Source organism: Pan paniscus, chromosome 12, assembly GCF_029289425.2.
Source record: "Pan paniscus chromosome 12, NHGRI_mPanPan1-v2.0_pri, whole genome shotgun sequence".
Lineage (NCBI taxonomy): Eukaryota > Metazoa > Chordata > Mammalia > Primates > Hominidae > Pan > Pan paniscus.
The window spans coordinates 41236774-41251020 of record NC_073261.2 but is presented as its reverse complement, the minus strand read 5'-3'; the positions used below and the strand labels follow the sequence as shown (position 1 = coordinate 41251020).

At 49.4% G+C, this 14247-nt stretch overlaps 1 protein-coding gene across 2 annotated transcripts in view; it reads left to right on the top strand.

The window, feature by feature from the left end:
* Nucleotides 1-1707: 1707 nt before the first annotated feature.
* The window catches only part of TCF7L1 (transcription factor 7 like 1), a 176382-nt gene continuing 163842 nt past the window's right edge, over nucleotides 1708-14247 (top strand). The window contains exons 1-3 of one of the 2 annotated variants that reach the window (XM_034953457.3): nucleotides 1708-2247; nucleotides 2330-2393; nucleotides 2637-2764. In XM_034953457.3, the coding sequence (XP_034809348.1) occupies nucleotides 2002-2247; nucleotides 2330-2393; nucleotides 2637-2764 (438 nt within the window). In that variant the 5' untranslated portion in view covers nucleotides 1708-2001. The remainder of the gene's footprint in view (nucleotides 2248-2329; nucleotides 2394-2636; nucleotides 2765-14247) is intronic. The other variant, XM_014343871.4, reaches the window with a different exon arrangement.

The window sequence follows — 14247 nt, the reverse complement described above, 5'->3', positions numbered from 1 at the left end:
CCAGAGGCAGTTAACTGAAAGTGGTTAATTAGAAGGGTCCTGTGTCCTGAGGGGGAAAGAGGAACTTTTACTTGTTACTCGATACTGCTCAAGATACATCTGTTATTTGAAAACGCTTTATGAGACTGTACTCATGTATTGTGTAAAAAATTAGAAAAGGCATATCTGCTTGTTATAAAGTTCATAGAAAGCAGAAAACTATCTCCTTTCACTTATCCTTTCCCAGAAATAGTCATTGATAATAATTTGCATCTTCTCAGATTTTTTTCTACGCAGAAATGTGTATAATTTTTTTAAAAACAAAAATAAAATAGTGAGTGTCATATATAGTGTTTCATTTAAAGATGTTCCTCCAAAATCAATCTTGGTCCATGTGCCTGTGTGTCTGTGTGTGTGTGTGTGTGTGTGTGTGTGTGTATGGGTGGGGGGAGGGTCGGGGACACTGCATAGAACTGGCCAGCTGCATGGACTGTCACTGTAAAGAAAGATGAAGAATGCATGTCACCAAGCTCTCTGATGCTTTGAACCTAGCATATGTGGCTTTGCCCATATGTGCGGGCACCTCTGTAGAAACTCTTCTGCCAGTTGGGCTGAAAATAGTTTTACATAGTTCCATACTGCCTTCCAAGCTGTTTTCAAAGTTTATGCTCTAATAGTTCCCCATGGAGGATAACACAAGATATTATTCATTTTCCTCAAACCTTCCCGCACAGGTTGGAGAGAAACGACATCTTAATGTCATTGTAACAGGCATTTCTTTATTAAAAAAAAATTTTTTTTTGGAGACAAAGTCTTGCTATGTTGCCCAGGCTGGTCTCAAACTCCTGGGCTCCAGCGATCCTCCTGCCTAGGCCTTGGGAGTAGATGGAACTCCAGGCGCGGGCCGTGGCGCTCGCACCACAGGCATTACTTAGGTATGAGGCTGGTTGAGCATTTTTCTAGTGTTCACTGGCTACTCACGCAACTTTGTGAATGGCTTCGGAGATCACTGGACAGGCAATTTTCCCTCTCAATGAACCAAATCCAAATTCTTTTTGAACCCAAGACCGCGATTTTTCGATTTAGGACCTAGTCCCAAACAATGAAGAAAAGGTGATCTTCAAGATTTCAGCAGGGAAATCTGTATATCTGTACAAGGTTGAAAACCCGGGCCAGGGGTCGCGTTGGAACCCCACAGGAAAAAGGCGCGGAAAGCCGCCGGGCATTTTCCGGGGTTCCATAGATGTCCCCAGTGTCCTAGTCCGTGCATCAGCTCGCGCGCTCGGAGGGACTCTAGGCAGGGGGAGGGCCCCGCGGCCAGTATGTGCGTCCGAGGCTTTCCCGCAGGGGGCAGTGCCGCCCGCCCGCGCGCCGATACGGTGGGAGGGGGTGGGAACCTGCGCGGAGTTCTGGAGGTTCTTTGGGAGAAAGTTAGGGGATGCGGAGGGGTGGGCGCAAGACTTCCAGGACTCCAGGGAGGCCGTGGGGAGGGCCGCCGAGGGTGCAGTGTGAGGTGCAGGAGGGGGTTGGGGGCGGTGCACGTTGCAGGGAGATGCAGCCCCTGGAAGGTGCGAGTGTGAACTTGTGAGTGTGAGTGCGTGTGTATGTGTGTGTGCGCGCGCACCGCAGCTCTCCGGGTTCCGCGAGGCGCGCGGGTGTCAGCTTGCAGCCGGGGCTCCTCCCTCCGGCCCCCCTGCCCAGCCCGGCGGTCCCTCCTCCCTCCCTCCCCGCTCGCCCCTCCCCGGCGGGCCAGGGGCTGGGACGCCCCGGCGGAGCAGGCGGCGGCGGTGGCGAGTTGGGGAGCCCTAGGCTCGGCGCTGCCGGAGGGGCCCGAGCCGAGCCGCCTGCGCCCCGGCCGGGCAGCGCCGGGCCCGCTTCCCGCGGGGCCACGCCCTGTCAAACTTTGTTGCGGCGGCTAGCGCAGCGGGCCCGCAAGCGGGCGGGAGGGGCGCCGGGCCGGGCCGGGCAGGGCGCGGGCGGCTAGGGGCTCCGAGAGCGGCGGCCCCGGCCCGCGGCCCCACCATGCCCCAGCTCGGCGGCGGGGGCGGCGGCGGCGGCGGCAGCGGGGGAGGCGGCGGCTCCAGCGCCGGGGCGGCCGGCGGAGGGGACGACCTCGGGGCGAACGACGAGCTGATCCCCTTCCAGGACGAGGGGGGCGAGGAGCAGGAGCCGAGCAGCGATAGCGCCTCGGCGCAGCGGGACCTAGACGAGGTCAAGTCGTCCCTGGTCAACGAGTCGGAGAACCAGAGCAGCAGCTCGGACTCGGAGGTAAGGAAGCACCGCGGCCACCCCCGGGGGATCCCGGCCCTGCGTCCGCTCACCCGCTCTCGCCTTTGTGTCTCCTCCGCAGGCGGAGAGGCGCCCGCAGCCCGCCCGGGACACTTTCCAGAAGCCGCGGGACTATTTCGCCGAAGGTATGTGCCCGCTGGGACAGCCCCCCACTCTCGATTCCCGCTGCGCTCCGCTGCTCAGCCCGGGCGGCCCACGGTCCCCCTTGCTTGGGTGGACGCACCCTTGCCCTCCGCCTCTATTGGCGGCAGCCCCCGTGGGGCGCGCGTGGGGGGCGCTGGGGTCCCCAGCTCCCGCCTCGAGCCCCCTGCCGCGGCGCTGTCCGTCCCGGGGGCCTGGGCCTCACCTCGCCTTGGTCTTGTTCGCAGTGAGAAGGCCCCAGGACAGCGCGTTCTTTAAAGGACCCCCGTATCCTGGGTACCCCTTCCTGATGATCCCGGACCTGAGCAGCCCGTACCTCTCCAACGGACCCCTGTCTCCCGGAGGAGCGCGCACCGTGAGTGCCCGTCGGGCGCGCCGGGGAGGGTGGGAGGCCGCGGCCCGCAGGATGCGCCCCCGGGCTCGGCCATGGAGTGGGGGATGGGGCCTTCTGCACCGATCCCAAGCAGAACTTGTTTGCGGAGTTGAACTACTCTCTGGCGGCCGAGCGCGAGGCTGCGCTGGCCAGTGCCTGGATGAAAGTAAAGTTACTTTAACTTCTCCCCTCTTGCGGGTTGAGGTTTTGGAGTCCACCTCTGGGATCTTCCTTGGCCTCCAGAATTCTTCGCCTGCACCGAAGGAAACTTGGATTTGTGCCCGCTTTGGGGGGGTCTCGCTTTCCTTCTTGGAAATCGGTCAGCTTTCTCTGGCAGTGGGGCAAGGGGCCTAGGGAGCTGGGTTGGCGACGTTGTCCTCCGACTCCGGGTTCACTGGGCGGCTGCAGGCTGGTTCCCAAGAAACCCAGTTTTCGTGGCGGGTTATTCACAGCCCCCGTTCCCACCCCCAGCCCTCGCACCGGGGCCTCAGCTTTTCTGCGGAGCTAGCTCCGAATTTTAAACTCGCGTAGATGATTTCGAGGCGACCCGAGGCATTCTTCAAGTTGAGGAACTTGGCTTTTTCCCCCTTTTGTCGCCTGCTTTTCTCATTTAAAGCGAGCGCTGCGACACTTTAAACCTGTTAATGGGCGCGTATTGTGTGCTGCCCGCTGGCATTTAGAGCGGTGATTAAGCAAATTGACCGGGCCCCAGACGACGTGCAAATGAGGGCGGATTCCTTCGCCCCCTCTCTCTGGCTCTAAACTCCCGCCCCCCGCGTTGCGAGGGACGTAGCTGGGGGCTGGCGAGGCCTTTGTGTCCCCCAAGCCGCCACTCCACCCCTAGGCTCCCTGCCCAGGTGCTGGGTCCGATGACAGATGTTGGGTGAACGCCTACCTACTGTGTGCCAGGTTCCCGCGTGCTGCTGCTTGGGCGCGATGTGAATCGTAGTAGTTCTTTGCTTCCCGCCCAGATTCCCATTGCCTGCCACTTCGCTGTCGACGGTGGGTAAGGGGGCAGGGAGTGTTAGCCTCTTAGGAGCAGGGTCCCAGCAACACACTTTATGCTAAGACTGCCCTAAAATAACGACGATAATTAAAGGGTGCTAGAGAAAGGCTAGGTGCTGAATGGCCATTCCTGCTGTCATTGTACAGCGGTCGGTGGAGAGCCAAGTCCTCCACATTTGGTTCAGCGGGGGCGCTACCATCACCAGATGGGTTGGAGGGGGATTGACGGGGGGCGGTGGAAGAGACTCTGACTGAGAGAGAGGGGAATGGGGAGTGGGACTACACAGACCTCACAGTTTTGCCCCGAGAGGGAGGGAGGTCTTGCAGCTTTGGCCCTGCTGGCCTGGAGCACCCCAGGAAGTCCTGAATGTAAGTGTCAGTTTTGCAGTGAAAACTGGATGTGGGTCTATGGCTGTTGCTTTTTCTCATTAAAAGAAAAGAGGTGCGTGCCAATCAAAGGGGGGGGGGGATCAACGAGCTGCTGCGGTCTTATTTAGGTTTTCAGTGATTCCCACCAGTGCGACACATGTAGCTTAGTTCTGCAAGTTTTGTTGGGATTCGTGTAACTTTGCGTATGGGGGAGAGTTAATGCCGCTAAAGTCTCAGGTTTCCATTTACTATTAGGATATCTAGAGAGAGGGGTCTGGGAGGCACTAGCATCTGTGCATCAGCCCTCAGCCAAGTCCTGATGCAGTTAAAGTCACCAGAAATGACTATTTCACCATCAAATATGACTATGGCTCCCTCAAGGCTATTTCTCCATGCACCCATTTCTCTTTAGGGCATTTTGATTCATCCAGGCTCTGCTGTCTCCTCTCTCTGACAGTCCAAGTGAGACAGATTTTTGTTAGTGTCCCCTCCTTCCTTCCTTCTATCACATTATGTGTTCTTTCGCCTAAGAACTTCCAAAGGCTGATTCTTGCTGATCCTGGAGATTCCTGATTACTAAATCCAGGCCCGTGTGGGATTTTGGAGCCCCTCCTTGAGGCAGCCAACCTTTCGTCTCTGCATGCCTCTCTGACTGTCCTTGTTCATCTCTGCAGTTGTTCCCTGCCCTGGCCCAGGCACCAGCCTCCTTTCAAGCCTCCTAGGACATGTACTTTCTTGGGGACTTAGTATGTCCCATCCCACCCCCATACCTACATCTTGTCTCCCTGGTGACTTGCCCTTACAGAAGTTAGTTCAGTTCCCAGTGTTTCTGTGTCTCTGTGTGCCTTTCGCTGTGTTAGTTCACGGATATACTGGGGAAGTGTCCTGCCCTTAGGTCAGCACAGTTAAACCTAATTTGACCCTGTTCGTTTGCTGCCAGTAAGTAAAGCAAGTGAGGAAACACTTAAGCACTTGGTTGTCTGGACTATAGGGTGGAGATGATGGTTTTCCTCTGAATGATTCTATTAATATAATTAAGATAATTGTCACTGTAGGCAAATGGTAGGTACAGACAAAATGGCCCTCTGTTGGTTTCCCAGCCTGGTAAAATGAATGTGGATAGATATGAGTGGGGAGGGAGGAGGGAGGAAAGTGCCTGGGATATATGATCCGATCTCTCTGACATCTTAGGTCTTTTTTATTGTTTGGCCTCTAAACTGCACCACTTTAGGCTTTGCTGCTCTAAGGCCTAGAGGTAGTATAAAATTAGGTGACCCCAGTTATCTGCTGCTCTAACACTTCCTCTGGAAATACCAAGCCAGATGCAGAAGTGGGAATTGGCTGGAGTGTTTTCAGGGTGTTAATGAACCCTAGGAATAGCAGGCAGGAGGCTTCAGCAGCCTCACCCACTGGCATAATTCCTGCTGAGACCACTGGGGGCTGGCCCATCCTACAGTCTGGCCATCTCTCCCCATGAGCCATCACCCTTGCCCTCCACTCTGGTTTGGCTGGGATGCTGGGAAGTGGCTTTTTCCTGAGGCTCTTTAGAGAAGAGGTCCCCTCAGCATGGGATGTGGGCCAAGTCTCTGTGAGCTGCAATCGCTTCTTGTCTGGAGGCCCTGGGACCCTGTGAAGAGAGGAATAACTGCCACAAACCATTTTTCAAATAATCACCTCAAAATTATACATTCATTTCTGAAAAGGCTTCACGGTTTACTAAACCACTTTGGGGCTGTTGCCTAGAATTTTGTTAGGAAAATGTAAGTTGGCTGGGTGCGGTGGCTTACGCCTGTAATCCCAGCACTTTGGGAGGCCAAGGCGGGCGGATCACCTGAGGTCGGGAGTTCGAGACCAGCCTGGCCAACATGGTGAAACCCCATCTGTACTAAAAATACAAAAATCAGCCAGGCGTGCTGGCGAGCACCTGCAATTCCAGCTACATTGGAGACTGAGGCATGAGAATCTCTTAAACCCGGGAGGCAGAGGTTGCAATGAGCTGAGATTGTGCCACTTCACTCTAGTCTGGGCAACAGAGTGAGACTCTGCCTCAAAAAAAAAAAAAAAAAGAAAGAAAGAAAGAAAATGTAAGTCAACACATTAGAAAGTGAATGCCAAAAATGGTTTAAGACAAAGAAGAGCCAAAAAGAAAATGTTGAATGTGGTTCAGCAAGCCAGCTACAATGTGATAGAAAGTAGTTTGACTGTGACCATGAAGTGAGGACTGATGACATTTTGGAAAGAAACACTTCTAGGTAGTATTGCTGAGGGAGTCTGTGGTTTTTGTGTCCATCTTATAAATTACAGAACCTCTTTCGTTCAGCACAAGCACACGAAAGGCTTTGCTTTATTATTTCTCAGACCATCTCAACTCAGGCTTGTGTATGAAATTGTCCTGGTCCTCAAACGCGTGCTCACTTTTAAGTCCTTTATATCCCACTGCTTCCCATGGGCAGTCTTGCTCATATCCTGGGAGCTCCTGTTCTTTCAGACCCAAAGGAACCCAAGCAGAAATCTTTGTACGTATATGTATGAAGAGGTTGTCTGTTTTTAGGAGTTGTATGTAAAAGCTAAGGAAGTCTTTTCTTTTGGAAGATCAGTATAAACATGCTGCTTTTGGTAAAATTCTTTTGAGCCATTTCATCTAAATATAACTTCTGTTTCATTTTTTTTTCTAAATATAACTCAGAGTTTAATGAGGGCTTTTCACATGGAACAAGCTTTTGAGAGGGCCTGTGTTGCTGAAGTTTTCGCCCTTGGATTGCTGGGGTGATATTGGTGACAAACTCTGTAGGGAAGGACTGGGAACCTGTCAATCTTTTTTCTTTGGTTGGGTGGATTGGGCAGGGAATAGCTGACTTGATTTGTTATAAGTTTGGAAGGTTATAGTTTGGTCACATTCTTCATTGATCACACTTTTAGGGATTCTTGAAGAAAAGGGAAGCAAAACATACACACACACCCCCACCCAATCTAACAGCGTATTCCAGCCTTTACAGTGATGTGCAGTGTTACTAAAATAATTGGGAAATAAAAAAGAGTATAAATGATTAACTCGCTGGAAAATCTTTTAAATCTTCTATAATAGGAAGGCCCTACTTACATTCTAATTTAGAGACACCTTTTACATGCCAACCTAGGGAAATTTAGATTTACACTTTTCTTTTTTTTTTTTTTTCTTTTTTTTTTAGACAGGGTCTCACTCTGTCGCCCAGGCTGGAGTGTAGTGGTGTGATCTTGGCTCACTGCAACCTCCACCTCCTGGGTTCAAGTGATTCTCCTGCCTCAGCCTCCTGAGTAGCTGGGATTACAGGTGCGTGCCACCACGCCCAGCCAATTTTTGTATTTTTAGTAGAGACAGGGTTTCACCACGTTGGCCAGGCTGGTCTCGAACTCCTGACCTCGTGATCCACCTGTCTCAGCCTCCCAAAGTGCTGGGATTACAGGCGTGAGCCACTGCGCCCAGCCTAGATTTGCACTCTTAAAACTAATTCCTAACTCTTCAACTTCTTCAACTGAAGTCTATTGGATACCTATCATGGGCAACAGCAAAGGGACCATGGGAAACAAGATAAGACCCAGGCTTTGCCCTAAAGAATTTAAAAATTAAGTAGGAAAGAAGTCATGGTAGCACTGTAATAAGAAGTTAAGAGGTAGTAAAGTCTGGAGAAGCATTTTCATAATAGAAATTGAGAAAAATTACTTCCTGGGTGATCCAAGAAGGCAGGTCGAAGAAGTAGGTTTAAACTGGTCCTTAAAACTCAGTCATTCTTTAATCCAGGTAATTCTTGTTAATTTAGAAGAATGTAAATAGTAAGAGGAGGCATTTAGAGTGAAAAAGTGGAAGTCTTCCTTCACTCTCATCTTGAGGTGGGAGCCAGGACCAGGAGAGTGAAGACATGGAGGAAGGAAAAGTTCAGGGCGATTTGGGGTAATGCAGCTTATTTCAGTTCCATTTGCCTGGAAGGAGAAGGGGCCAGGACATGGGCTAGGGGACCTAGAATGCCAGGGAAGGAATCTGATCTTATTCAAGAGGCAGCAGAGAACCATCAGAAGTTAGGCTGGGAAGTGATGTGACTTGTACACATGGCTAGAAAGATAATGGTGGATTGGAGGACAAGGACCTGGAAGGGGATAGAGCAATTAGACTCACAGGAGCCAGGGGTGAGGTGAAAAGGGCTTCAGAGTAGCAGAGTGGAAAGGAAAGGTGGGATGGGAGGAAATAGGATTCTTGTCTGTACCTCTGTGGGGAGGGGAGGTACCAGATCCAGAAAGTGGCTGATGTCACAGTTAATTCCTGGTGTCCAGGCTCAAGCACCTGGAGACTGACTTCTGTAGGTGGAGAGGCCTCCCCAGTCTCTACCTCCCCAGTGGTGGACAGATGCTTACTGAATATTTTGGCGATAACAGAGCCCACACAGTCTATGAGAGGCTCTCATTGGGAGGAACCCCTCGGTTTCATTGGAGACATGTTAGGTGTGAGGGGATGTTGAGGGGATGATTGAAACTGGGTGATGTAAGAGAGGTATAGAAGTAGGAGAAGGGATGCTTAGAGCAGGGACAGAAGTCGTTGGAGGAGGATGGAAGGGAGCACTGGGTAAGGTAGGAGAAGCACTTAGGGACTCCCCTCCCCCTTTCTTTTCCCTCCATGATGGAAGCTGGAGGGAAAGAAAGTGGGAGGCCAGGTGCAATGGCTCATGTCTGTAATCCCAGCTCTTTGGGAGGTCAAGGCGGGTGGATCACCTGAGGTCAGGAGTTCGAGATCAGCCTGGCAAACACAGTGAAACCCTGTCTCTACTAAAAATACAGAAATCAGCTGGGCGTGGTGGCAGGTGCCTGTAATCCCGGGTACTCAGGAGGCTGAGGTAGGAGAATCACTTGAACCCAGGAGGCGGCACCTGTATCCCAGCTACTTGGGAGGCTGAGGCAGGAGAATTGCTTTAACCTGGGAGGCAGAGGTTGCAGTGAGCTGAGATCGCACCATTGCACTCCAACCTGGGCAACAAGAGTGAAACTCCATCTGAAAGGAAGAAAGAATCCAGCCTGGGCAATAAGAGCGAAAGAGAGAGAGAGACAGAGAGAAGAGAGAAAGAAAAGAGAGTGTCCTTGGTGTTAGATGCCACAGAGAGAGAGGGGACAAGAAGATCGAGGAGTCAAGAGGAGCTTTTGAGCCAGATGCTGTGGCTTGTGCCTGTAATCCCAGCTACTCAGGAGGCTGTGGCAGAAGGATATTTTGAGGCCAGAAGTTCAAGACCAGCCTGTACAACATTGCAAGACCCAATCTCTAACAAAATTTTAAAACTTGTCCGGGCATGGTGGTAGCTCAGGAGTTCAAGGCTACAGTGAACTATGATTGTGCCACTGCACCCCAGCTTGGGTGACAGACAGAGTGAGATCCTGTCTCTAAGAAATAAATAAAAATAAAAAATAAGAGGAGCTTTTGGAATTCAGCTATTAGGAAGTTACTGGTGCCCATGGAGGGAAGTGTTCCAGGCAAGTGGTGGTGTTAAAGGTAGAGAGAAGAGACATTAGCTCAGTGCTTCCCAAATAGGATAGCCAAGGCGCCAAGCTGCAGACTGATCTCAGGTGTGGCCCAGTGCCTCCCCCTCAGCTGGAACCCCAGACCAGACTCCTGCAGTTTCAAGCAGCCTCCTCCTTCTATCCCGGTGTACCTTCCATATCTCAGTACCACCACGGGGAACCTCAAAGACTCGACAACCCATTTCAAAAGCCTGGCTATGGAAAGAAGAGGACAGGGAGGAGCCGCAAGTTTGGGAGAAAGTGTATTTGGGATGCTGGAGTGGGAGCCTGTTTGTAGGAGCCATAGGGCAGGCTTGAAGATGAATGGGAAAGAAGATGAGAGGAAGAGGAGGTGAGACTGAGAGCTTTCAAAAGCAGGTAGGCTTCTTACTTCATCCGTGGAGGGTGCTGTATAGTAGGTGTCCCCCCAGCTTTAAAGACGAGCCCAAGACTTGAAGATGAGGTTGTAGGGGAATGCAGAGGTGAGTTGGCAGAAATGGGTAGTGTGCATTGGAGGACCAGATGGCTTCTTGGTATTCTCAGGAAAACCAAGGGCAAGTTGGCTAGAGTGGGGGCCTTGGAATTTTGTTGGCAGTAGGGAGACTGCAGGAACTTCCTCTCCATCCTCTCATAAAGCCCAAAATGTTGGGAACCTTTTAGCTACATGTTAGATAATGAAATGTTTGTGTATTGATTGAAAGGAAGACATGGCACACCTGGGAAATTTTCCCTCCTTTTATTATCTGGAGCTGGCTGATGTTGAAGAGGGATAGAGCATCAAAATACACTTTGTGTCCTGGTGTGGTGGCTCACGCCTGTAATCCCAACACTTTGGGAGGCCAAGGCGGGCAGATTGCTTGAGCTCACGAGTTCGAGAGCAGCCTGGGCAATATGGCGAAACCCCATCGCTACAAAACATACACAAACTTAGCTGGGCATGGTGGTGGGCACCAGCTTCTTGGAAGGCTGAGGTGGGAGGATCACTTGAGCCTGGGCATGGAGGTTGTAGTGAGCCATGATCACGCCACTGCACTCCAGCCTGAATGACAGAGTGAGACCCTGTTTCCAAAAAAAAAAAAAAAGTGTGTGTGTGTGTGTGTGTGTGTTGTATGTACATATATATATGTGTGTGTGTGTTGTGTGTACATATATATATATGTACACACAACACAGACACAATTTGTGTGTAGCTAGGGGCAGATATTGAGATATTGAAGTGATAAGTAACTGGGGATGGGGAAGTACTGGTCACTTAAGAGCATATAGAAAACTGTCCCAGATTGTCTATTCTAATCTATTTTTGGAGGAGGTTTTTATATATCCCATGTTTTATATTATTTCTCCCAAACCGGATTAGATATAGTGAACAATAAAATAAATGCAGTTTCCAAAACCTTGGTGTTCAGAAATGAAGGGAACCATGAGGGGAGTGAAGGGGACTTGCCCTTTGCTCTGTGCTGTATGCACTGCCCAGGGAACAGCCCCAGGACACTTCTACAGTTTCTTTCTGAGACTCACAAGGTGTTAGCAATGCTCTGAGCTCACTCAATTGACAGATACGTTTAAGGTTCTCAAATACATTTCAAACTTCTAAATTTTTCCTTTTCATTGTGTGCATAATGTACAGATTTGGAAAATGATCTTCTAATTGAGAAGTATACTTCAAAGTTTGGAAATAAAATCATAAAAATGTTTTCCTAAACATAGCCTTTTTCAGGAGTTTTTGTGGATATGGTCAAAGGCAATAGCTCTAATTACCTGGGGTCCTCAGGACAGGAAATGAGCTCACACTCATGCTCTCAAACTGTGTCACAGCATTTTTGGAAATATTTTCATTTCTATTCAAGAGGAGGAACAAGGCCCCAAGTGTTCACCCTAATTGTAGAAAATAAACATAAACATGAAATTCACAAAAGAACAACTATAAATGGCTGCAAATATGTGAAACTATGTTTAACTTCCCAGGGAGTCAAAAAATACTAATTAATACAAGAATCATCTTTGGCCCACCACATTATGATTTTGTCTGAATAAGCCTCTTCAATGCTGGCAAATATGAGGTAAAATGGCTGCTCCGGCTGCTCTTTTTGGCTGGTCTTAAGGGGCGTAAATAGCTCCACCCCATTTGGAAAGCACTTGGCAATGGCTGCTAAGACTTTCGTGTTTTTCATAGCTTCTAACCTGCTAAGAAGTAGATACTTGTTCCCATTTTGCTGCTGTGCAAACAGACTTGTAGAGGTCAAGTATCTCGTACAAGGTTACATTGCTGGTAATTGATGGCGCCAAGATTTGAACTTGGTTGTGAGTCCAAAGTCTAGGTCTCCCATTCTACCCATGTGATTTTACACACATGCCTGATATAAGTAGCTCCTCCTCCTCTCCAGAGAAGGGCAGCTGACCTTTGTTTCCCAGTTCAGAAATCCTGGTATGAGTTATCAGCTGGGGTTGAGGGTGGATAGATTTGTTCCAACTTTACACATTGGACCTGAGAATGTACTTCCCTGAATAAACAGTTGTAGAAGCGAGTGACAGTTGTGGTTGAAGTTCTTCCCCCAGTGCAGTGCCCCAGAGGGGTTAATGACCTTTCGTGGGCTGCCCCAGGAACTTCATCCGAGGAAAAGGTGCTTACCTGCTAACATTTGACCTGTTTGGAAATTGGGGATTGTTTTTCCTCATTGAAATTGGTGAGGGTTGGAAGAATACACAAATGAGTCTTTGGTGTGGAAGAACGCTGGAGGAGTAAACTTACTATACTCACAATTTGGATTACAACATAGTTTGGTTAACCCAGCTCTGGTGAACCAAATGTACAAGTATTATTTCCTTATGGTTCATCTTATAAAATATTTTATAAATTGGTTGCTTTCTTTAAGCTCTCCGCAAATGAAAAATCAGTCCCAAAAATCTATAAAAGACTATTTCAGCGTTAATTGACCATTAAGGAAATACATACTAGGCTGCATGTGGTAGCTCACGCCTGTAATCCCCACACTTTGGGAGGCCGAGGCGGACAGATAGCCTGAGCTCAGGAGTTCGAGACCAGCCTGGGTAACTTGGCAAAACCCTGTCTCTACCAAAAAAAAAAAAACCAAAAATAACATTAGCCAGGAGTGGTAACGTGTGCCTGTAATCCCAGCTACTCAGGAAGCTGAGGTGGGAGGATTGCTTGAGCCCAGGCTGTTGAGGCTGCAGTAAGCCAAGATTACCCCACTGTACTCCAGCCTGGGTGACAGAGTAAGACCCTGTCTCAAAAATTTTTTTTTTAAACAATAAAGAAATACATACTAAACATTTACACAGTTATTTTGGGAATTGCAGAGGGGGTATTTGTCTTCTTTCCCATCCCCCTTTCTCTCTCTCTCTCTCTGTGTGTGTGTGTGTGTGTGTGTGTGTGTGTGTGTGTGTGTATGTATGTTTAAGATGGTTAGAAATCATGAAATTCCACCGGGCACAGTGGCTCCCTCCTGTAATCCCAGCACTTTGGGAGGCCGAGGCGGGAGGATCACTTGAGGTCATGATTTCAAGACTAGCTTGGCCACCATGGTGAAACCCCGTCTCTACTAAAAATACAAAAAATTAGCTGGGTGTGGTAGCACACACCTATAATCCCAGCTACTCGGGAGGCTGAGGCAGGAGAATTGCTTGGACCTGGGAGGCAGAGGCTGCAGTGAGCCAAGACTGGGCAAAAAAGCGAGACTTCGTTTCAAAAAAAAAAAAAAAAAAGAAATCATGACATTCCATACTTTTTCCTTTACTTCCCAAATTACTTTCCAATAATAGCATGGTGGAAAGATTAACAAAGGGGGCTTATGATATGGTTGACAGAAGTTGGGAGGCTTTTGGGGTCCTACCTAAGCCATCCTAGAGACCTGGGTATTGCAAGGCACTAAATCTTAGATAAATATCTTAGACCTCATTAAAGTGAATGGGGCTATTATATGTAGGAATGTCCATAGAGAATGTGTGGAGAAAGCAGAAAGGTGTAAGTTTGAGAGATGGCAACTGTGATTAAGGAACAGATGGATCTCATTGATAATGAGGAAGAAAAATGAAGTAGGAATGAGTGGTATGAAAAGCAGATCAATTTACAAGTCCAGATTTGTTGGCAGTAGTGCTTTCTGATGTTTGGGACTACACTCCCCTCTGTAAATTCCAAAAAAGGATATGTCAGCGTCATTAAACTCAGCCGGATTTGCAAGACATACCTTCTAGAGATGGTTGGGTGTTAGTCCCTGAGATTCTTATCAAGGACCCCGCAGGAGTGTCCTCTAGCCCTCTGAGCTAGGTGGAACCATCCCGCCCACCCAACAGGTGAGGAGCACAAGCTCAGGGCAGTTGTTGACCTGCCCAAGGGCAAACAATTAGAAGTGATGGAAACAGGACTACGGTCCAGCTGCACTCTACAGTGGTAAAGCTTCATCTTCTACCACTCAGGGAAGTACACAGCCAGCAGTGCTCCGGAGATGATGCACATCTTTTTGCTATGTTTTTATTTTAATTTTTGTTTACTTAAAAAAAAAAATAGAGACAGGGTCTCACTATGTTGCCCAGGCTGGTCTCGAATGCCTGGGCTC